Here is a 24,008-nt window from a genome sequence, read left to right on the forward strand (position 1 = left end):
CCGTGTCACCCCGTCCCTGCGGGTGTTGGGGCTGGCTGCGCTCTGTCGCTGGGTAATAAATAACAATGCCTTTGACTGGCTGCGCTGGGCCCGTCCAGGGGTCCTGTGCTGCGGCTCCCATGGCAGCTACAGGTGGTCGTAGGCAGCAGAAGGGGGCGCAGGGGCCCTTGAGGCAGAGCTGTAATAATACGGGGAACCTGGGCAAGACCAACAGTACCCGTTAGAGGGGAGAGCCAGCCTGGTCCCCCCGCCAGAATTAACCATTCACACTGAGCATCACAGGTTAACCCACACCAGGAGCTCCGCCCCCACACCCCGCTCAGTTCCCACTGCCTGCGCCTGTCTCCCACCCACCCCCCAACTCCCAGGCCTCGTGGCTACAAAGAGCAGGAAGCAGCCAGTGGCTGGTGCCCTCACAGCAAAGCCATAGGGCCCAGTGGGAAGGGCACTGGGAGAGGATGCTGGGGACCTGGGTTCTAGTCCTGCTTCCACCCCTTGGGAGCTCTGAGCAGGAACCATCCCTTGTGGCGTTGTATGGGTGTGTGTGGCATCAGCACAAGGGGGTCTTGATCTCACCTGGGGTGTAGGCAGGCCCCTTCCCTCCACCCCCCATGCAGTAGAGTCCCTTCAGCCCTATCCTGTGCCAGGCACTCACTCAGCAGGCTGGAGTTGGGGAACCGCCAGGCCTCACCGTAGGTGGAGTAGGGGGAATGGCTGTAGGCGTTTGCAGAGTAGTCACTGCCTGCTGGGGACAGAAAGAGGAGTTAGTGTCCAGAGAGTGGGCTAGGGCATGGCATACCTAGGGTGGGTACCATCACCCCTGGGCAGCTGGTTCTGGTGCTGGGCAGCCTGCATGGCCAAGAGTTCTGGAGGACAAGGGAGCCCCTTCATGGGCCATTCCAGGACAGACAGAGGGTGGGAGTGAGCACTAGGGCACAGGACACGAAGTCTGGGGGCACCTGGGGAGAATGCAGCTAAGCCATGAGAGCTGCAGATAGTGCAGCTACCATGGTGAGGGGCCAATGACAGATGGATAGAGGAGGAGTATGGGGACAGACACATGGTGGATCGGGACAGATAGATTATTCCCCTCTATTTGGCACTGGTGAGGCCCCACCTGGAGTACTGTGTCCAGTTTTGGTCCCCTCACTGGATTGAAAAGAATCCAGCAGAGGGCAACAAAAACAAGCAGGGGGCTGGGGCACATGACTTATGAGGAGAGGCTGAGGGAACTGGGATTGTTTAGTCTGCAGAAGAGAAGAATTGGGGGATTTGATAGTTGCTTTCAACTACCTGAAGGAGGGTTCCAAAGAGGATGGATCTAGACTGTTCTCAGTGGTGGTAGATGACAGAACAAGGAGCAATGGTCTCAAGTTGCATTGGGGGAGGTTTAGGTTGGATATCAGGAAACACTATTTCACTAGGAGGGTGGTGAAGCACTGGGATGGGTTCCCTAGGGAGGTGGTGGAATCTCCTTCCTTAGAGGTTTTTAAGGCCCGGGTGACAAAGCCCTGGCTGGGATGTTTTAGTTGGTGTTGGTCCTGCTTTGAGCAGGGGGTTGGACTAGATACCTCCTGAGGTCCCTTCCAACCCTGATATTCTATGATTCTAAGATAGATAGATAGATAGATAGATAGATAGATGATGCGGTGTATGAGGATGGGGGAGTGTATGAGGATAGATAGATGAGGGGGGTGAATGGGGATAGATTGATAGATGCGGATGGACGTAAAGATCGATCCTGCCAATCGCTGTGACCAGTCGATCCATGCCCAGTGTTTCCCTGGCATGCCGGCCCAGCTAGCACTGTCTGGGGATGGAGGTAGCAGTGAGCGAAGCGGTTGGGTTTCTTGCCTTGCTTAGCAGGCCGGGGGCTGGGCAGGCTGCAGGCAGTTGGTGGAGTCCCCAGCACACACTGTCTAACCCAGTCCCAAATCCCCCCGCCCTGCGCTCTTCAATCTCATTTCACGCTCGAGGAGAGGGGCTGGGGCGGCCCGGGTGCAGCGCTGGATTCGCAACGCTGCATTAAGCACATCTCCAGGGTAACGCGGCAACAAGCCAGTTCAGCATGTTCCCGGCCCAGGGGAGCCGTGCAGCTACCTGGGGCACAGCCCACGGCCCATAGAGATTAACCCTTCGCAGGGAACAGCCAGCTGCAACACCAGAGAGGGTGTGGCTGGGGGCAGGGGGATTAGGGTGCAGTTGGTTCCCAGCACCTGTCCCCCCACCCAATTTCTTAGCATCAGGCCCCCTCCACTTGCTCTGCACACACAGACAGCCCCCACCACCGCCCCCCGCCACAACTCCTCCCAGATCCCTGGAGCCAAAACTCACAGCTAGATCTGATGGGGGGCGGGGGGATCCTGAGGTTTGGTTCAGCCCATTACAGATACAGTCAGCTGCAAAACTGACCTGGAGAAAAAACCCAGGTGTCCAGGCTCCCAGCCCCCTGCTCTAACCACTAGACTCCAATCCCCTCCCCTCCAATCCCCTCTCCTCCCCTCCAAGAGCTGGGACGAAACCAGGAATTCTGCCTTCTAATCACCCCACCTGTTCTAATCACCCCATGCACTGTATCCCTGAGCCCAGGCTCTCTCACCCCCAGCTCTGCTCCTCAATCCCGACCCACAGGCCTGCCCTCCCCCTGGGAGCTAAATGGCACCTGAGAGGCCCCTGCTAACTACCCCAGGGCTTCCCCTAGCACAGCTGCCCTGCAGTACAGTGCCCGCTGCGCCCTCCCCCTGCTGCCCCGGTTCTGCAGCACCCCCTAGCCCCCCATCAGCCCTACCTGCCACCATGCCAGCAATGGCGGACGAGGCGTAGCTGCCCTGCCCGCCGGTGGGGATGTGCGGGGGGTAGCCGGGCAGGGTGGAGCCAACCATCTCGCGCCCTGAAAGGGAGAAGGGATAGCAGGTGAAAGGCTGGACATGAGAGGGGGGCAAGAGGCAGCCCCAAAATGAGCCCTCAGCCCAGCTGGACCCCAGCCCAGAGGGCAGAGCCTGGGATCAGCCTGCCAGGGAGCCAGGCAGAATGCAGCTCCCTAGCTGGGGATCTGCCTAGGGATCTGCAGGTGTGATCCTTCTACCTACCAGAGGGCTCTCCCAATGGGATCTCCCTACCTATCTGGGGAACTGCTATATCTGGGGCTCTACCAACTGCAGGATCTCCCTGAAGGATCTGCCTGGGGATCTAGCATCTTACTGACCTAGGGATCTCCCTGAGGGATCTAATACCTTACTAACCTGAGGGAATCTCCCTGGGGGATCTAGCACCTTACTGACCTGGAGGGATCTTCCTGGGGGATCTAGGACCTTACTGGCCTTAGGGATCTCCCTGAGGGATCTAGTACTGTAGTGACCTGGTGATCTCCCCAGGCTGATCTAGGACCTTACTGACCTGGGCGGAATTTCCCTGGGGGATCTAGGACCTTACTGGCCTTAGGGATCTCCCTGAGGGATCTAGTACTGTAGTGACCTGGTGATCTCCCCAGGCTGATCTAGGACCTTACTGACCTGGGGGGAATTTCCCTGGGGGATCTAGGACTTTACTGACCTGGAGGGATCTCCCTGGGGGATCTAGTACCTTACTGACCTGGGGATCGCCCCCTCTCTGTCTCCTCTCAATTTCCTACAGCCCCGGATCCCTGGTGGTGACCGTGGGCCATCCCACTCCCCTCCCTGGAGGGTCTCTAGGGTCCAGGGTGCTGATGCTGTTCTCCAGGCCCAGGAACTGCTGGTCTGATCTCTGGGCAGCGCCCCTGGCCTGGCTCCCCATGCTCTTGCCTCTCCCTTATGGATCCAGGCAGCTTTGTCTGCCCTAGAGAGACGGGAGGGCTTTGCTGGAGCTCATCTAGCAGGTGGCAGCCCCGCTGAACCCCAGAATGTTCCCCAGGACAGACGGACGCTAAGGGTTTAACTGGACAGTGCTAACTCTCTATACCAGGTGACCCTCCCTTGTCTTTCTAACCCTCTTCTACTCTGGTGCTGGCAGAGCCTAAATCCCCGTCTGAGCCCCCTGCCCCCCAGCCCTGCGCTCTAGGGATGAACCCACCAGCCTAAGCGTCGGTGAAGAATGCATGGGAAACATGGAGTGCACGGTGACCTGCAGCAGCAGAAGGCAGCTGGGATGAGTGCAGACACAAGGGGTTAATGAGCACGGCCAAAATGCTCCAGGCCCAGAGGACAAGTTTTTACGTCATGATTTGTATTATGGTAGCACCTAGAAGCCTCAACCAAGATCAGACCTTGTTGTGCCAGGTGCTGCCCAGACCCTGACCGAGATCAGGGCCCTGTTGCACTGGGCGCCACTCTGACCTGGTGCTAGAGCCAGCAGTTTAAACAAACTTACAGAGGATGATTATCCACCTTCTACAGCTGGGGAAACTGAGGCACAGCACGTGGCAGGGAGTTACCCAACATCCCCCACGGAGTCAGTGGTAGAGCTGGGCCTTGAACCCAGATATCCTGTGGCTAAGCTCAGTGCCCTAAGCACCAGGCTGAGGTGAGTGCCTGTAGGGCTCTGGGCAGCGCTGCCCAGCTGTGTTGGTCAGGCGCTCTCTGTGTCCATGCCCACTCCACGAGCTGCCTGTGCTCCCAGTACAGAGGGCCTAAGGGTTTGGGTGCCCGACCTGCCCCGGCTTCCACCAGCTGTTGGCCCCACTGGCAATGGTGTTGCTGCCCTCAGGGACCAGGCTGCCAAGGGGGCGGGGCAGTTGGGGCAGGAGGGCGCGAGGAGGGGGCTGGCTCTGAGATGGCGACACAGCTGCCATGGGAAGGCCAGGGGATCCAGTTCTCAGTCTGTAGCTCTGTCGCTAGCCAAGCCTCGTAACCCTCCGCCTACCCCAATTCCTGGATCCCTGGGGTGCCCCCCTGCCTGTAATGACCCCCACCCCAGTATCAGCACAGCTGGCAGGTGGCCTCCTTCACGTCACCCTCCAGCGAGCTGAGACCCAGCAATTTCCTCTCCTGTGGACAAGGCGGGAGGCCTCCTGGGCCAGAGCCAGCTCTGCAGGTCCCCCTGCTCTCCAGGGGCCTGCGCCAACCCTCCCCTCCGCCCCAGAACCAAGCCCCCACGGTGGGAGGGGGGGAGAAGGAGGGTATCACAATCCCGTCCATAGCCTGAAAGCTGCATGTGGCAAATGCAGTTAGCCTGTGGAACTCCTTGCCACTGGGGAGCACTGGGGCCAGGAGGGTTCCAAAGCAGAGGAGACACTGATGGATAAATGGGCACAGGTCCACCTTCATTAGCTGGGCTATAACCCCTCCTGCCCCCAGCAGTGTCAGGGAGAAACATCACCGTCAGGTGATTCCTGAACAGCCCACTTTGGGGGAGCGCTCTGGCACCTTCCTCTGGAGCAGCTGGGACTGGCCTCATGCGAGACAAAACCCCAGAACGGTGGGTCCGGTTCTGCTCCAGTGCCACAGCCCCTACTCCCAGCTAATGGCCCAAGCTGCCTCAAATCTTGGGAGGCCTCAGAGCCTGGCGTTCTAACCCTGGAGCCAGGCGGCTGGGCCACTCAAATCCCTGTCGCTGGAGAATCCTCATTCTTCAAGAGCAGTGCGGGGCCAGGGACACACAGCTGAGCGGCGAGCCCTGATAGCCAGCCGGGAGCTCAGAAGGCAAGCTGTGGGAGGATAGATTGTGGGGAGTGGTCTGAGAGCTCGGGCAGGGTTCCCCCAGGATATGGCTGGGGAGGGCACGGCTGCAGTGTTTGAAGTCCAGCCCAGCTGGCTCCCAGCCAGAGCCCACAGCCCAATAAAAAGACAATTGAGGAGGGCGAGGAGGGGAAATGCACCTTTGATCTCAAGCCAAGGTTGAGGGGGGAAGCCAAGGTTGAGGGGGAAAGGGCCCGCCCATGTTCGGATCTGGCAGCTAAGGGGTTCCTGTGCTGTGAACAGGACGCTCGTGGGCATGGCTAAGGCAGAACCTCAGTGGTTCTGTGGGGGGCACCAGTCCAGAACTGCTGCCTGCAGGGCCGGTTTTAGGAAGCGCGGGGCCCAATTTGAACAGTTTTGACGGGGCCTTGGCAGGGATGACTATTAAAAAAAAAAATGTAAAAAACCACATGGGGCTTGTACTCACCGGGCGGTGCTCCAAGTCTTCAGCAGCACTTCAGCGGCGGGTCCTTCACTCACTCCAGGTGTGTTCGGTGGCACTGAAGGACCTGTTGCCGAAGACCCAGAGCAAGCGAAGGACCCACCGCCGAAGTGCCGCCAAAGATGCGGAGTGCCACCAGGTGAGTAAAAATTAAAAAGGCACCTCTATCCAGGGAAGAGATTCTCACTGGGTGCGGGGCCCTCTTAGGCGCAGGGCCCAATTCAGTGGAATTGGTGGAATTGGCCTAAAGCCGGCCCTGGCTGCCCAACTCCTGCAGGGAGCCCAGAACCTGGTCATCCCTGGGTCCAGACCCCAGCGTGAGCCAGACTCCAGAACCTGCCCCTGCCTGGGCTCTCAAGGGAACCCAGAACACACTGGCCTGATGGGTTCTGGAGGGAGGCTAGAACCCGGCATCACATAAATTCTGCCCAGGTCTAGAACACTACAGAACGCACACTTGAGCTGTCTTCTCCAAGGGGAGCCCACAGACCCAAACTCCCACTTGACCCCCAAGTGAGTCTAGAACCTGTGCCCACAGACAGCTACAAGGAGGAGCCTGGAACCCAAATCTCTAACCAACGGCTGGAAGGAAATGTCCTCCTATAAACTGGGGTCTGGAGGACAGTTCCAGAACCTGATTTGCCAGCTGGGCTCTAGAGCGAATCTTGAACATGGTCTTGCAGCTCAGGTCAGAGGGAGGGCTGTTAGTCTAGAACCCCAGGGATTGTCCCTGCATTGCTAGATGCCAGCCGCTGCCAACAGCCCCCGCTGCACCGGAGCCGTACCTGGGACGAGGCCCTGGCCGGGGAACTGGCTGTAGATGGCAGAGCAGTGGGGGAAGGCTCTGAAGGGCGGCCCGGGCTGCAGGTCCGAAAAGGCGGCACTAGATAAAGAGGAAGGGGTGGCGCTTGGGCTGGAGGCCTCGGGGGTCTCCTGCTTTACAAGGAAGGGGGAGTGGAGGTCTGAGGGGGATGGTGGGAAAAAAAAGAGACAGGAGATGAAATGAAAATGGGCTGAAATGATCACAGGGTCAGCGCTGACGCCCAGTCTGGGGATCTGGAGCCAGGGGATGAGATCACAAAGGGGACACTGGATCCCTTGCCCTTCCCCACACTCCCCACCCAACCCCGGTCCACTGGTGGGGCAGGGGCAGCTGGCAGCGCAGGGGCAGGGCAGGAGGGGCTGGGCAGCAGAGGGCTGGCTAAAGGAAATGGAGGCGAAGGGGAAGTGAGGTTGGCAGTGCTGCACAGTGGGAGGGCCAGGACCATGTACTGGCGCTGGGGAAGCTGTACTGGGGTGGGGCAGGAGAAGGTGTTAGTGCTATGTAGTGGCGGGTGGGTGCATAGGGCTGTGCAGTGTGGGGATAGGTTGTGCAGTGGGGGTCACTGTGCGTGTGCAGTGAGGCAGAGCTGTGCAGTGTGCGGGCAGGGCTGTGCAGTGGGGGTCACTGTGGGTGTGTGAAGTGGTGGTAGGGCTGTGCAGTGTTGGGACAGGCTATGCAGTGGGGGTCACTGTGTGTGTGCAGTGGTGGCAGAGCTGTGCAGTGTGGGGACAGGGCTGTGCAGTGGGGGTCACTGTGCATGTGCAGTGGGGCAGGGCTGTGCAGTGGGGCACAGTGTGTATGTGCAGTGGGGGCAAGGCTGTGCAGTGGAGGTCACCGTGTGTGTGCAGTGGGGGCAGAGCTGTGCAGAGTGGGGCGGGCTGTGCAGTGGAGGGCAGTGTGTATGTGCAGTGAGGGCAAGGCTATGCAGTGGGGGTCACCATGTGTGCGCAGTGGGGGCAGGGCTGTACTGTCGGGAGCAGGAGTAGGGTCCCAACAGAAATTCCATCTCCCTATTAGTCTTCTCCAGAGGTTCATTTCCCTGGCAGGTGCTGGCGGGGGGCTGGCTCTGTAGGGAGGGCCTGAGTTGGGAGAACCTCCTGCAGGCTCCCCCAGACAGCAGGGTCCCGGCAAGTGCTGTCCCTGTGGCCCCTAGCCCTGACCCTCTGGCATCTCCTCACACCCACGCCAGCCCCAGCCTGCCCTAAACTCCCCCGGTTGTGGGGGGCGAGACTTGAGGGTCAGCCCTTACCCGTCACAGCCGCGTACGGCTGGGGGGCGGCCAGGCCGCGGCCGAGTGGCGTGTTGGAGGTGGTCAGCGCGGCTTTGCCGTCATCCAGCGCACTGCTCAGCAGGGGCAGTGGGTAGAGACCCTGGGGAAGGGGGCAATAGAAAGGTCAGTGACCCCTGGTAAGGCTCAGCCCCCCGAGTTCTCCTAAGACCCTCCTACTGCTCACCCCCCAGGGGACCCCCGATACTGGTCATCCCCCCTACTGGGACCCCCAGTACTGTTCATCCACCCCTGAGAACCCCCAATACTTCTCACCCCCCGACTGAGACCTCCAGTACTGTTCAGCCCCCTGCTGGGAAACCCCTCCAATACTGCTCACCCTTGCTGGGATCCGGAGTTCTGCTGACCCCAGAAGGCCCCCCAATACTGATCACCCCCCTGCTGAAACCCCCCGTACTGCTCCCCCTCACTGGGAAACCCCCCAGTACTGCTCATGTCCCCCTGCTGGGACCCTCCTAATACTGCTCACAATCAATGGAGACCCCCAATATTCTCACCCCCCACTGGAACCTTCAACACTACTCAGCCCCTTGCTGGGACTCCAATACTACTCACACCCCGCTGGGACCCCCCAATACTACTCCCCCCAATGGGAAAGCCCCCAAAACTGCTCACCCCTCCGCTGGGACCTCCAATACTGCTCAATCCTGCCCCCGTTGGGACCCTTCCAATACTGCTCACATCCCACTGGGACCCACAATACTCTCACTCCCCACTAGGACCCACAATACTGCTGCCCCCGCTGGGAAAGCCCCCACTACTGGTCACCCGCCCTGCTGGGACCCCCAATACTGCTCACAGCACACTGGGACCCCCAATAGTGCTCCCCCCTGCTGGGAAAGCCCCCAATACTGCTCACCCCCCACTGGGATCCCCAATATGGTCTCTCCCCACTGGGATACCCCCAATATGCTCACCCCCAATGGGAAAGCCCCCAATACTGCTCACTCCCTCCAGGATCCCCAACACTGCTCATCCCTCCCAGCACCCCTAATACTGCTCCCCCCACTGGGAACCCCCCAGTACTGCTTACCCCAGGGGGCCCCCCAATACTGTTCACCACCCCGCTGGGACCTCCCAATACTGCTCATCCCCCAGAGCGGTGGGCACGGCCCAGACCTGCTCGCCCTTGGCATGGCTGGGGGAGGCGTAGGCCTCAGGATAGTGCTGCCGCTCGAAGGGGCACTCCAGTGGCTCCAGAAGGGGCTGGCCAAAGGCTTCGGAGCGCAGATGCTTGCGGGTGGCGCTGGTGCTGCTCTGAGTGTCCATCCTGAGCCGGCAGCTCTCTGGGTCGCCTGCCAGGCAGAGCAGCCATGAGACCCCCATCCAAGGCACAGGCATGGCCTGATCCCACAAGCAGCCACTGGCGTGGCCCGATCCCCGACTGGTCCCCCACAACCAGCCACAGGCACGGCCCAACCCCCGACAACCTCCCAGCCATGAGCATGGCCTGATCCCCGACCGGCCCTTCACTGCCAGCCCATAGCTCCTCCAGGCCTGGCCCAGCTGCCCCCAGGTATGCCTGGGCACCACACGGCAGCATGATGGCACCGCAGAGGGCATCGCTGCCTGCTTAGCCCCTGGGCCAGGCACAGGACACTGACATCAGCCTCTGTGGGACTGAGGCAGCCGCTCTGGAGCCACATGGAAGCTGCCTTGGGTCCAGCCAGTCTCAGCGCCGCCTCCCCATGGCTAGGTCTCTGTCGCCATCACGGGGCATTCGCACTCACCCCCCTGGCATCGGAGGCCGGACCCCTCAGGCCCATCTGCTGCCAGCCCGGCCCCAGAGACCCTGCCCCCGGCACTGTCCCACCCCCACTCACCGTCGTCCATCTTCCTCTTGTTGTCGCTGCTGGCCTGGGCGATGCCCAGGAGCCCGCTGATGGAGTAGGTGGAGCCCAGTGAGTCCGACTGGGGTGACTCGGGGGGGGTCACGGCCGAGCTGGGGACTGAAAACACTCCCCCCCCCAGGTCAATAAGCCATGGAGCCAATGCCAGAAGACAGGGCGGGCGTGACGCCGGGGCACCTCGCCCATGGTGCTGGGTCGTGCCACCCGCCCCAAGGACGGGGCAAGGCTGGGGGTCCCAGGCGACCCAGAGGAATCATCCCTTGCAGATGTCCCTCGCGCATCGGGGACTCTGGGAGCTCCAAGCCTGATGCCAGCTGGCTGTGCAACCCATCCCTTCTATGTGCCCAGTTCCCTGCCTGGGGGCAATGGCATAGGGTGGTTAAAAATGGAGGGTGTTTTCCATAGAAATTTTCAATTTTTTTGGAGGAAATTTAAATACTGAAAAATTTCAGGAAAAAACAGAAAACAATTTATTTGGCAATGCTGCTGCAGAGCCTTCTGGGAGTTGTAGTTTGGGTGCCTTGTGTCACATGACACATAGGGCAGGATCCCTAGTGAGACTACATCTCCCATGATGCACCATGGAAGCATGGCTGCTGGGAGACCTGGCTATGGTGCATCATGGAAGATGTCCCCAGCAAGGAGCTCAGTCAATAGAGAACAGTGATATGGGGCAATGAACTACAATTCCCATGGGGCACAATGGCAACATTTCTGAATTGAAACATTTCAGTTTGGTAGCATTTGGGGTTTTTATGGAAAAAAAATCAAGATTTTTCTTCAGGAAACTGACACTTTTCATGAAAAATTCCGTTTTGTTGAAAACTCAAGTTTCCATTGTTTAAGTGGAAAATTTCCCACCAGGCCTGGGCGCGAGAGCTAGTTCCATATTTCTGTAGCCCACCCAGCACGGCCGGTTGTGCCGATCTAGTGACTGGGCCACACAGAGCACATGAATAGAGCTGGGAGAAATATTTTGGGCAACACTTTTTTGGGGGGGTGATGGGGGGGAGGGAAGGACAAATGCAGATTCCAGGCCACCGAAACATTTCACCATTGAAATGGTTGTTGGAGGGCGGGCAATAACAAGATTCGGGTGGGGGGGGGAGAGCCATTTTGGGGGGAGGTAGGAGCTGAACTGACATTTTGCTTCAAAATGGCTCAAAACCGAAATGTTTCATTTAACCCCAGACGGGTTCTTTGAACTTTTCCAAATGGCCAGAGATTTTTGACAAATTCCACTCTTTGCCCAGCTCTGCTACTGCCTGGAAGCCAACAGAGGGACCGACTGAGCGGCGGGTGCTTTTGAGATCAGTGGGCTCCGTCCTCGCCCCGCTGGAGTGAGGGACAATGCTATAGAGACAGGCCTTGTGCGGACCCGGGAATAAGCCACTATAACACCCAGCCCCCATATGAGACCCTGCCCCAGAACTCACTCAGGCTGTGCCCAGGGCTCAGAGCTTTGGAGGCCACACAGTTGTCCATCGGGAGGTTGAATGGCTGCTGGACTTTGGTCCGGATGATTCTGACAGGGAGAAAGGGCATCAGAGAAATTAAAGGGCAGGCCCTGGGTGTGGGCGTGTCTAGTGTGAGAATCGGGGCTGCTCCTTCACAGACTGGCTGGACCAACTTCTGTCTGGGAGGAAGCTAGAGGCAGGTCCCCTGGACTTCGGGGAGTGGTTTCTAGCTCAGACTGGGGGAGATTCATCCCTGGGCAAAGTCCTAGGTACCACTTCAGTCCCACTTTGCCTGAGGGGCATCGCAAAGTACTTTAACCCCTTGTTCCAGATGGGGAAACTGAGGCACAAAGAGGGGAAAGGGAGTCCCCCAACTCTCAAAAGAAGCAGGACTGAAATGGTGTCCAGGCCTTGTGGGATTTAAGTGATACCAAGGCCTAATAACCTCACCAGACCCATGTCGGGCACCTCCCTGCCCTTCCCAAGGGATGGAGGTCCCAGCTAATGAGAGTGGGGGATCCCCGATGGACAGGAGGAGTTCCTGGGAGATGGGAGGGGACAGAACTGGCTACATCTAGGGGAGATGGGGTCCCCTGGCTCCAACCTGTTAATGGAGCTGACGCTAGGCACGGTGTCGTTGTCGCAGACACCCTCGGCCAGCAGGCGGTCACGGATCTCCCACGCGAACATGGTGGGGTTCTGCCGCTTGTAGTCCCCGATCTTCTCCACCACCTTGGGGGTGGCCACCTTGGGCTTGGAGCCGCCAATCACGCCGGGCCGGATGCTGCCAGTCTCGTAGTACCTACTCCAATAGAGAAAGCAAGAGGGTTACCGGGTAAACCGAGGGAAGCAGATGGCGGGCACAGCTGGGCTACGAGTGCTTGGGGGGCTATGCTGCGATACCCTCCCTATAGCATGAGCCAGGGGCTCATCTTTCAGCACAGCACTGCGATTGCTCGGTGTGAAATAAACAGCTGGTTCCTCCCAGCTCACTGAGTTGTCTGTGGGGCATCGCAAAGTACTTTAGCCCCAGATGGGGAAACCAAGGCACAAAGGGGGAACAGGGCATCACCCCAGTCTCAGATGGGGTCTTTGTAAATAGTCAGGATGTGTCCAGCCTCAGGGAACTATATCAAGCTGTTACCTGGTCAGGCATGTCCCGCTTCCTCCAGCCATCCGTTCCTACTGTACCGTCACAGTGGTGTCTGGTGCTACTCTGGGACCTGGGCTGGTCAAATTACTTATTGCAGATAAATGACCCTCCCCATACAGCCCCTCTCAAGCCCTGTAGGACTGTCCCCAGCCTAGGGCATGCCGCACAGTAACTCATGTGCACTTCAGAGACTAACCAGTGGCAGGGGATGCACTGAATATTGGAGTGAAGAACCTATACTACCAAACTCCTGGCACCGTCCACCCAGAGCCCACCACTGGCAGCAGGAACCGCTGGCTTCCATGTGGGGTGAGGGTTTCCCAGCCACTCTGCACCAGCCAACTAGCCTTGCTGGGAGCCAGGCGCAGGGATGGCACCGAGCCGCTAGGGAGATTCACCAGGGACTGTAGTTTCTGTAGCTATTTGAGCAGAGAGTCCTGTCCTGCCATGCTGAGAGCTGCCTGCCCGAGAGGACCCCAGCCAAGCGCAGGCCCCAAGATCATTGTCTTCATTAACAGATGGGAAACTGAGGCATAGAGAAATACAGGGAGAGACCCAAGGTCACAGAGGATCCGGGGCAGAGCCAGGAATTGAACTGTTGAGTGCCAGACAGTGCCCTAGCTGCTAGACCAGCCTTTGCGTCCCCTTAGCTCTGCCCAGACAGGCCCTAGTTACCCTGGTTGGGGTCTCTGCAGCGAGACCATTTTCAGACTGGATGGCAAGCTGTGTCAGCCTGTAACAGTTCCTGGCCTGGCTCCTCCCATGGAGGGCAAGCTGGTGAAACTCTGCTGGGGTCTGCTGGGAAGGCAGGTGTGGCTGGCCGGGAGACTGTGAAGCCCCATCCTGGCTCCATCACCATCCAGCAAAGGGCTCCCGCTTCTGCGCTTACCTGCCCAGGATTTTGCTGACGCAGCCGTGGCTGACTCGCAGCTGGCGGGAGATGTCGCAGGGCCGCACGCCCTGGTGGGCCAAGTCCACAATGCGCTGCCTGACCACTTCTGGCAGCGGGCGGCCGTTCACGAAGGCCCCGCCCAGCTGGTTCAACCCGCCGTGCCCTGCCGAGAGACAAAGCCAGCCCCGGCCAGGCCAGGGGAGGCCTGGTATTACTTAGGGGCCATGTACCACAGCTGGTTACACGCACTGGCTCAGTCCCGAGAGATCGGGCTGCGTGCAAGACCCTGGGGGGATGTTCTCTGGCCGGGGTCCTGCAGGCACCAGACACATCGCACCATCTCCAGGTCTTAGACTCTAACGATTAATGAGATTTTTAGCAAACTTTGGGCTGCTAACAAGTGAGATTCCTGGAGCCCAAACAAGGGTCACCGACGCCTGTGATTCCATCACAGGGCTCGCGATATTGGCTGTTTTCCTACAAGTCCCAGCTCCCAGAGTTGCGGGATGACAAGAGGATCTCTGCTGGCATTTTATTGAAAAGTAAGTAAGTTTCTGTCTCTCGTGGTTGGGGAGATAATGTGACCCCCCAACATGACCCCAATGGCTCAAACCCCAGAAAGCAAATAAAAAAATCTCATGATTTGTTTAGCCTGGCTTGGGATTTGTGCTTTGGATTGGTGGCACTGCTAACAGCCTCTATCCTCAGGGATGGCACAGGCACTGGCTTTCCCCGCACCAGCCTCACCCAAAGATATATTCTGGTAGCAGCTAGGAGCCCTGGTCCAAGACTGGGTGCTGCACAGGCAAATAAAACAGAGATTTTATCTGAGATTTTTGGACAGAGCAGATCTAAGGGATAAGGGTTTGTGTAAAATGGGTGATGTGTAGGAATTCCCACTGGAGCTTTTTTAGGTGGAACAAGCAGCGACACCTATTATTAAAGTGGTCTGATACTTCCCATTATGAACCCCTGTTTTCAGTTATGTATAACTTTGCAAACTTAAACTTTCAGGGATGAAATTTTCCAGGCCAGGGTCTGCCACAGACTGAACTGATTTGGAAAGTTTCAGCTAAAATGGTTCCTCTGTTTCCAAGACCGAGGCTGGGGGAAAATACATGGCTTTGCATGTGTTAAAAATATCTTGTAGCCCTTTTGTTGAGAAGCTCTAACACCTCCATGCTTTGGAGGAAGAACTTGAAATTTGGCAGGGGGGAGGTCACCCTAGGATCAGTAAGGTGCCTTTTGCCATCCCCATGAAAATTCTCCTAAAGTTGGCCATTTAATGAGCCCCTAAAATCTCAGTTTGCACATGCTCAGTGGAGACTTGTTAGAGTTTGGCAGCTAAATTCTCCAAAGATTCCATCTGCACTGAGCGCGCTCCATCCCCTCACATGTGACCAGATGTTGCTTGCTCCATCCCCACAGTGCGAATGAGCATGCTCCATCCCAGGGTTGCAGGGGCTGAGTAGAACTCCTAGAGGCTGTGGCTGCTGTGGTGCTGGGATCAGGGAGACTGTCCCATGCATTCAGCAATTCCCCCTGCAGGCCACAATGCCGAAGGGGAGGAATGGGGGAGGGTGAACAAGAGATGTAGGATGGGGCAGGACAGTAGAGGAAGAGGACAAGGAGAGGTTAGAGCTGGATGGGAGCAGAAGAGTCTGTCCCCACAAGAGATACTCCCCAGCAGAGCCTGGAATGGAACCCAGGAGTCCTGAGTCTCCCCATTCCTCTGCTGTCTAGGAAATAGCCATGAAGCCCCCCCGGCAAAGTGTGTATGTCTTATCCCTCTCTAGTGGCAGGCCCACATAGAAGAAAACAGCCTACTACTCCTGCCAGTTACTCAGTTAGCTCAGGCGGCAGAGGTCTGTAGACATCATGACCCCAGGCCCGCTGGTGGTCCATGTAGGGAGACAATATAGTTCCACAGGATGAACTGCTGGGTGTTGCTACAGTTTTTAAAACCATCAGAAATTACCCTGTCGACATCTAACATTAACAGAATGTTCAGGCTGCAAAGTCAAAACACTCAAGTGTTAGGAGATGCCAGCCTGAAGGCTGCCCATGCAACCTGCATTCAGCTCTCCTGACTTATGAGCCAGTCTTTGAAAAACCTACTTTGCTTGGGTGCCCTAGTCCACAGCCAGTGATGAATAGGTGGACCAGACTCCAGGAAGCCAGTGATTCCATGGACTGTATTACAGTTCTTTCTATGGATCTAGCATCCTTCATCTGCAGCTCTCTAAGCCAGGGCTCCTACACGTCGAGTAACCAAGCTGCCCGATCCCCCCGTGCGCCTGCTTGGGTTTCCGTAACACAATGCGGACAAGGTATTAGGGAGACAAGTGGGGGAGGTAACGGCATTAAAAGCTCTGACCTCACCCACCTTGTCTCTAATATCCTGGGACCGACACAGCTACACCACTACGCGCTACAGTATGTTAAACATGCAGGTGAGCTCAGCGCCAGCCACGCGCACAAGCAGAAAGAGAGTCCGCACTCGACTGCCGCAGCCCACTGGCCTCACTAATTCACTATCCGGGCAGGTGCAGGAGAGAGCATGAGTTGCAGCAAGTTGAATGCTGTAAGAAAGAAACAACACTGGCGCTGACAGGAGCGACAGCTCAGCCAGGGTGCATAAAGCGGGATATAAATAACCCTTTGGGGACTAATCGCAGGGGATTTTTAACGCCATAGCACAAGCCTCGTGAGCCCGAGTCTGAGACTCGCTGCCACGGGTGTATTTTTGCAGCGTAGACGTCTCCATAGAGGCCTGGAAGAGACCTGCCTGGGGGCAGCCACCCCCAGCTGCTACTGCCAGGGAGTTAGCCCTTTCTCTGAAGTGCCTGGCGCTGCCGCTCTCCCAGCGAACCCTCGTTTGCCTTCCCTGTGTTCCAGGAGTTTGTGTCTGACGCAGCCAACCATGCTCGCTCAGCTCTGCACGGAGGCTGGGCTTTGGGACAGACCATCCCTCTGGGCCTGGCTCCCCTGCAGCTGGGAGTGAGCCTCAAGCACAGGTTGACAGACCAGCAGGGCCCAGACCAGTGTGCTAAAAATAGCAACAAGGAAGCCCACCTGATGTCCGCAGCATGAGGGACTGAGAGCCAGGCTGTCCAAAGCCTGACGCAGGAGGTTTAATCTCCCTCTAGCGTTTGTTACAGCGTCGGAATGCTCCAGAACACTGTTCTGGCACTTTTTTAGGAGCTGGGGGGCGTTTCGGTACCTCTGCAGGGCCTGGTCCAGGAAGATCCTTCCCCCCACCCCCAGCTACAGAGCATCCTCTGAGCCGGCAGGCACAGGTGCCTGGCTCAGGCAGGGCGCTCAGTGGTGGGTCAATGTGGACAGAGCTAGGGACACCGCAGCCAGGCAGAGTGGGAAAAATTGATGATGGGGGCACAGAAATTGGAGTTTTTTATTTAAATACATTTTTAGATTTTATTGAAATGACAATAAGTTTTTCTTTTTAAAAATACACCTGTTTCAAAGGCAATCTAAATGTCCTATGAACTATGTTCAGGGCTAACGCTTGTTATAATCTCTTCAAACATTTCAATACAAATAAATTGGCTGAATCCATGAGCCTCCAGCCAAACCTCGGTGCCAACAGCTGCTTGTCTCTAGAAAAAAAGAATCAGGGGCGAGACACCTAGGTTTGGAGGCCAAGCTTTGTAAATATGGCACACTAGGTCCTGTGCAGTATTAAGGTGACCTGGGACTGTGTGAGTGGGCGCAAGAGACTGGCAAAGTCATCACAGGTGTTGAGATCTGACCTCTGACTCCAGCAGACACCATCAGGTGTCATTGGGATCATCCTCTGAGCCTTCCTGGGCCAACTCCTGCTTTATAGCTTCTGGTCAGACTAGCTCCATTCTCACATTATGACAACCATGGAAACACGCTCTCCAGCTCATGGAAAAACACGGATCTGCCACTAACTGCCAGCTCTTGCTTCTGGGTGGATCTGGGCCCTTTGCATAAAGAGTCTTGCTCCGTCTCCTTGTGAGCATACATGGAAAGAGACGTAAACACACCAAAATCCATTCGTTTCTGTGCCAGCCTCTCTCTCTGACTCCACACACTGCAGCGCCACTGGCACGTGGGTCACACCAGCAAGAGCCTTGGAGTGACGTTCATTCTTTTGTGTTTCTGGGGGCAGGGGTGGGGGGCAAGAGGGGTTAGGTAGCAAGGGAGAAGAAGCAGGACGTGCAAGGTTGCTGTCAAGGAAGGGTCGATTTCAACACCTGGGAGCTGGAGAAAAAAACCTGCAGTGGCGGCAGGTTGTCATAGAGACCCTGTTTGGGGATATTTTCAAGAAATCCCTGTAAAAAGGGAAGACACGACAAATGTGAACAGTGCCACAAAGAGATGCAAGGCTGCTTGAAAGAATGAACTACCGTGAAAAATGCTCTTCAGAAGGGAACAACTTTGTGAACATGTCTGATCTGGATCTGGTCTGGATCAATTGGTTAGTAATCTTATTTTTGCACCATTCTCAAAGACTAGCTACCATGCCTTACTGTGCTCACAAGGGACACCTTGGATTATTGTCAGACAGCTGTGTTTTGAGGGCATTACTTACCTGGGAATTTCAAAATGTTGGTGTTCAGAATAGAACTGGCATGTTAGTTTGATGTGAGAGGATTTATCAGTTACTGCGGGACTTCTGAGGTTTATTTTTTTTATAGCTCAATATAATCAAATATCCTGGGGGACAATTTCCCATTTAAAAGTAAAGGTTTGTTTGGCATCTAGGAATGTTAACATTTACTCCAAGCTGTTTGGTGTGTTGCTAGAGATAAGGGTTTAAATAGATTGAGATATTCCTTATGATTTATTATTTTCCCTATAAAACTGGATTTGGAATAAATATCATTTAAACAGGGGTACAAACAGCTGCAGGAGGAGGAATCTATCATACAATCTCATTTTTTATAAAGCAGTGCAAGGCACAATACTCTGTGAGCAAGAGTGACTTTGTTATCGCTTTGTTTCAGGGTCCAGCGTAGACATACATGGTTATGAACGTCCATCATCTGCAATGTCTACAACTTTAGAGTCATCTGCTGGTGCCACCAGCAGTGCTGCAAGTAAACGTACGTCAGGCAGTAAATTACTTGGATTAAAAAAAACAACAAACCAAACTTTCCTTCATTGTCCAGTAAAGCTATGGATGAGTTTGTAATCAGGAGCAGAAAATTCCACCAAGACTCCATAGATGCAAAGATTGCTGGGTTCATTTGTGCAACAAATTATCCCTTTCATCTTGTTCAGGACAAACATTTGATTGACATGGTTCCATCATCTGAGCAGACTGCACTCCACCCACGGCAGCTCTAGGCACCAGCAAAACAAGGAGGTGTTTGGGGCGGCACATTTCCAGAGGGCGTCATTTTTTTTAACTCACTTCCTCCCCTCTCACAATCCCGCAGAAGCAGAGCCACACAGCAGCTGAGGATCCAGCATGGGAGCTGAGAACCCATGGGACCCTGGGAGCTGTAGTTCCTTGCCTAGCTCCCTGCCTATAGAGCCAGCCCTGGAGCAGGGAAAGAACTACATTTCCCAACAATCCCTTGGCTGCTATCAACAGGAAAGGGAGGGGTAGGGAGTAACGTAGTTGAGCCATGCTGCAGCTTGCTGTGAGTTGAAAAGAGTGGCACCATGAATGGGGAACAAGTGTGCCCAAGAAGCAGAAGGCTTTGCCTCAGATGTCCCCTTCAGAAGACATCCCCAGATTGAATTAGGGATATTGGTGTGACCTCACCTTGCAGCCCCCGAAGAAGGAACTGGGTGGACTAAATGGACAGTGCCCCCCTCAGTCTGAAGCCTGGCAAGGGATATATGTGGATCCCACTAGAATTTAAAATGAAAAGTAAGGGCGGGGAGGCTTTGCTAGGGGACTTTGGCAGCTTTAGATATAGGCACGTAGGAGGATTTCCATGTCTGAGCCATGGAAGCAGAAATTGACTTTTCCTTTCCAGTTATAGCTAATATTCAGAAAGGGAATCTAGCACCTGCCTTCCAGATTTGAACACCCTCAAAATTCAGGAGTGCTCAAGCTCAATTTGGGCAGCTGTTACTTCATTTCTCTCAAATCAAATATACTGATCCACTGTAACTTGCTGTAGAAAAAGTAGGATAAGAAATGAAGAAGTAAGAAATGCTTCCTAGTGGTTTTTAGGACTGGAATTGCTATTTTCAACAGCGATTGCCCTTTTTTAAAAGTTTTATTTGTTTAAAAGGAAGACAGTGATATTGCATTGGCAAATTCCCCATAGAAACAAGAAGTGGAACAAAAGAATAATAAAGGCACCTCAACTTTTCCTCCCTTATGGAGGACAGTCTTATAATATGCATCCAGATATCCTCCAATCACACAAGCTGAAAATTGTTCCACTTTACTGCAGTTCTGTAACCATATGAGAACCAATCTTCTCTGTGTTCTGTGCACATCCAAAATTCCTGCTGAATGACCTGCCCTGGGAGCGAGTTACCAGTGACCCAGGGCTAGGATAGCAGGAGCGTGCAGGTTGTGGGGAAAGCCCAGGGCTGGGGCGGCAGGGAGTGCGGGGCGGGGGCATGGGGGAGCCACAAATTTTTATTCTTGGGGCAGCAAAAAACCTAGTGCCAGCCCTGACTCCACTTGTCAGAGCAGCCACTGCTGGACAGTTGCTGGCTACAGTGCGTGAGAAGGGAATTGAACAGTTCGCAAAAATCATTGATGGGAAGTTTGTTAATCTGAGTCTTGATGGGTGAAGCAACGTACACAATCATCCAATAATAGGTATTGTGTGACAGCTAGGGTGACCAGACAGCAAATGTGAAAAATCGGGATGGGGGTGGGGGGTAATAGGAGCCCATATAAGAAAAAGATCCAAAAATTGGGACTGTCCCTATAAAATGGGGACATCTGGTCACCCTAGTGACAACAGAAGATGGGGTTGGCTGTCTTATAGAAACAACTGATACATCAGGAAATGCCTGTACAGCAAAGTACTTAAAAGAAGTAGTAAGAAGAGCGATAACAAACCATGAACAAAAAATCAAGTGTCAGATGTGTAACTTTGTCCCAGACAGTGCTGCCAAGGTAGCAAAGATGAGAAGAAATGTAGAAGAAGATAATGAAGGGAACCTGACACTTATAACCTGTGGACAGGGCCAGCTTTAGGAAGTGTGGGGCCCAATTGGAACAGTTTCGATAGGCCCCCCATAGGGATGACTAAAAAAAACCAAAAAAAAAACATGTAAAAAAACACATGGGGATTGTACTCACTGGATAGTGCTCTGAGTCTTCGGTGGCACTTTGGCGATGGGTCCTTCACTCCTCGGCGGCACTGAAGGACCCACCACCGAAGTGCTGCCGAAGACCCAAAGTGAGCGAAGAGCCCAACACCAAAGTGCCACCGAAGACCCGGGGGGCCACGAGGTGAGTAAAAATTAAAAAGGCTCCTCTAGCCAGGGAAGGAATTCTCACTGGGCGCGGGGCCCTCTTAGGCGTGGGGCCCGATTCGGGGGAATTGGTGAAATAGGCCTAAACCGGCCCTGCCTGTGGATGCAGGGCTCATGTGATGCATCTTTTAGCCAAAGACTTAAGTTCAACTCCAGGAATCAAGGGAAATGTTGTTGACATTGCACAATATTTCCAGAACAACCACTCTGCTTCAGCGTCACTGAAGAGAGCAGGAGGATCCAAACGAAGTCTCCCGCTAGATGTACAATGGGCTTTCAGCAGCTGACTGTTTGAAGCTGTTTATTAAGAAGTGGCCTGTTCTGATGGCCATTTGTGAGGAAAATTGTGACACAATAGCTGGCGCTCTCCCAGCCAAAGTAGCCAACCAACAACAAGAGAAATGGAGAAGAGGTGCTGGATATCCTGAAATCTGCCTCGGACAAACCACAGCAGGATGCTGCTGTATTGCTGCTGGCGTGGAAATATGGAAAGAACTTCCAGAGACGCTGAAGAACGAAATAGTCACCGACAGAGGTAAATTGCAGATAGGAAAGAAGTGACTGGATCAAGCACTTATTCCGATTCATGCTCTTGCCGATATTCTCAACCAACATACCCAGGGAGATGCGTAACTGCAGAAGAAGATGCTGCTCTGACATGGCACTGAAGAATCACCCATCAATCATGCCAACCATCATAAAATTCCGGGCTGGAGGTGAACTCTGCAAGCAGCATGTATTGGCTGCTGGTGTTTTAAAGGAAAGACCCACCACTGAACGGGTGGAAGTCACTGGTGAAGCACCTGGAACCAGTTTGGTGAAGTGCTAGCCGAGTTTTTGCAGCAGATGCCTCTTTTGCAGGCATAGAGAGAACATGTTCTTCATTCGGATCAATTCATTCATGGTTGAGAAGTTGACTGGGAGTTGAAAAAGCCAGAGCCCGTGTCGTGAGGAGGGAAAGATGAGATCTCCTAGTTTGAAGACCCCTAAGTCACTTAGGAGGTTGTTGTCTCATTTCAAGAGACAAGCATCATGGAGTCCCAGCATCTAGTTTCTGCCCAGCCTGTCCCCAGTCTTCTGGGAATGACCCCTTCGCTGAACTGGGCCCCAAGGACCTGCACAGTTCCACCAGGGCAGGTCCGTGGTCTCCACCGCTCTGACACTCCCTGCAGTGAATCCAGCTGAGCCGACCGGGCCCCTCAGGGCACGATGCTCTCGGGGAATATTCACAGCGACATAGGCAGCCTTTCCCAAACAAGGTCACCATTGATTAAATACCTGGCTACAGAATCTGGACATCCTTCGGTCAGCACAGAGTGACAGGATTCCGCCATAGTCCACCCCAATCCAACCAGTGCTGTGATGAGACAGCCAAGCAGTGATGGACTCCATCTCTGGCTCCCTCTCTTGGATCCCCCAGTCCAGGCTCCTGCACCCCTCCAAAAGGCCCCTTCTTCCAGCCATCTGACCCCTTGTTCTCCAGCTCCCTTCCACGTCTGGAGTTGTTCTGTCCTTGGGGCATCTCTTTAATTGCCCCAGACAGCAAAGTGACAACCCCTCGCCCTGCTCCTGCGCTACGCCAGTGTTAACCTTTTTGTATGCACTGGGTAGCAATGCAACATGCAAAGGGAAACTGAGGCATGCCAAGGCTGAATAAAAATATTATCGAAAATTCCCACTTCATCACGTTAGGCGAGTAGAAACTTATGCTCCAGTCACTTTCACTTAGGTAGACTTGAAATTTTTCCCAGGCTGACCTGAAATAATCTGATTAATTCACTGACTACAGTTAATCCCTCTGTTCCTTTAACAAATCATTTAGCTGGAACTGTGAAATACGGTTTGATAAGTGAAGCTGATGTATCCAAAACATCTAATGTTGTTTTGCTTAATAAAAATAAATTGTAGATGCTGTTTTGGGTGTTTAATTAAATTCCCAGTTACCATCCTAATGCTGCTTGACACAAACCATGAACAAAAAGTTAATTATCTAGGAAATAAGCAACAGATCAGTCACCATTTTCAAACAGACTAAAAATGTACAATTGATAAGAATCGGAGCATATTACAAGATATAATTGCGTAAATAAATGTATGTAGTTAGCAGGGACCCTGCCAGGTGCCAAACCTAGTGTCAGGGGTCCATGTGATGGTAAAGCCTGTGTTTTAATGGTTATAGTGCCAATGAGAACAAACAGAAAAGCAGATTAAACTTGATGGTTTGCAGGATTCCCAATCTCTGCCCAGTGGTTTGAATCACTGCAGCCCAGACTGGCCTGGGGCGCCAGAGCCAGCAGATGTCAACAGCTAAGCAGCAAGGACACCCCAACATTGGGCCCCCTACGGGGAGCACAAGCAGAAGGGAAGCAGGGATGGGATGGGCTCTGTGTGGAATCACCCCTGTTCCCCCTCCTCTAGCTCCCCCACTGCCCTAATTTCCTCCCACTCCCCACACACACACGCCGAATTTCCCCCCTTCCTCCCTCTGCTCCCTCCTGGCTTCTCACTGCCCTGAGTTCCAGCACTTCCTTTGTCAGAACTCTGGCGCGGATTTGTTATCCATAGAACTCTGCATCTGCTTGGTAGACATGTCCAGTCTCTCTTCAAATCTTGCTTAGTCTTTGGCCTCAGCAATAGCCAGTAGCAGTCACTTCCACCGGCTAATTCTGCCAGGAGTGACAGTGGGCCTGGCTCTTCCATGGTGACTCCAGGGCAGTCCATAGGGTTACTCCAAGTGGAGTTGGGAGGACGATCAGTACCGCTAACATTCGATCCTGTCCACGCAATGGGCCAGCTCCGCCGCTGGTGTAAATGGGGAAAGCTCCAGCAACTACAGTAGAGATAGCGGAACTGTGGCCCTGCACACCAGCCGGGGGTCTGGTCAGCACAAACTCCAGCCCCAGACTCTTCCAATCCCACGGTGGTGCCAGTCCCCTGCCCTCTTCTTTCCACGCGTCTTGGCCAGAGGACACTTGTGCTCTTCCGGGTGCTGGTGATGCTGCA

The 24,008-nt window shown here is 54.7% G+C and overlaps 1 protein-coding gene across 1 annotated transcript in view; it reads right to left on the reverse strand.

The window, feature by feature from the left end:
• Positions 1-126: 126 nt before the first annotated feature.
• Positions 127-24,008, reverse strand: part of PAX8 (paired box 8) — a 66,857-nt gene continuing 42,975 nt past the window's right edge. The window contains exons 3-12 of the mRNA XM_030549411.1: positions 13,557-13,722; positions 12,119-12,319; positions 11,494-11,582; positions 10,031-10,156; positions 9,327-9,502; positions 8,169-8,289; positions 6,882-7,058; positions 2,789-2,890; positions 656-742; positions 127-197 (exon numbers count right to left, since the gene is read on the reverse strand). Of these exons, the coding sequence (XP_030405271.1) occupies positions 127-197; positions 656-742; positions 2,789-2,890; positions 6,882-7,058; positions 8,169-8,289; positions 9,327-9,502; positions 10,031-10,156; positions 11,494-11,582; positions 12,119-12,319; positions 13,557-13,722 (1,316 nt within the window). The remainder of the gene's footprint in view (positions 198-655; positions 743-2,788; positions 2,891-6,881; positions 7,059-8,168; positions 8,290-9,326; positions 9,503-10,030; positions 10,157-11,493; positions 11,583-12,118; positions 12,320-13,556; positions 13,723-24,008) is intronic.

The sequence above is a fragment of the Gopherus evgoodei genome, chromosome 2 (assembly GCF_007399415.2).
Source record: "Gopherus evgoodei ecotype Sinaloan lineage chromosome 2, rGopEvg1_v1.p, whole genome shotgun sequence".
In the NCBI taxonomy this organism is placed as follows: Eukaryota; Metazoa; Chordata; order Testudines; family Testudinidae; genus Gopherus; species Gopherus evgoodei.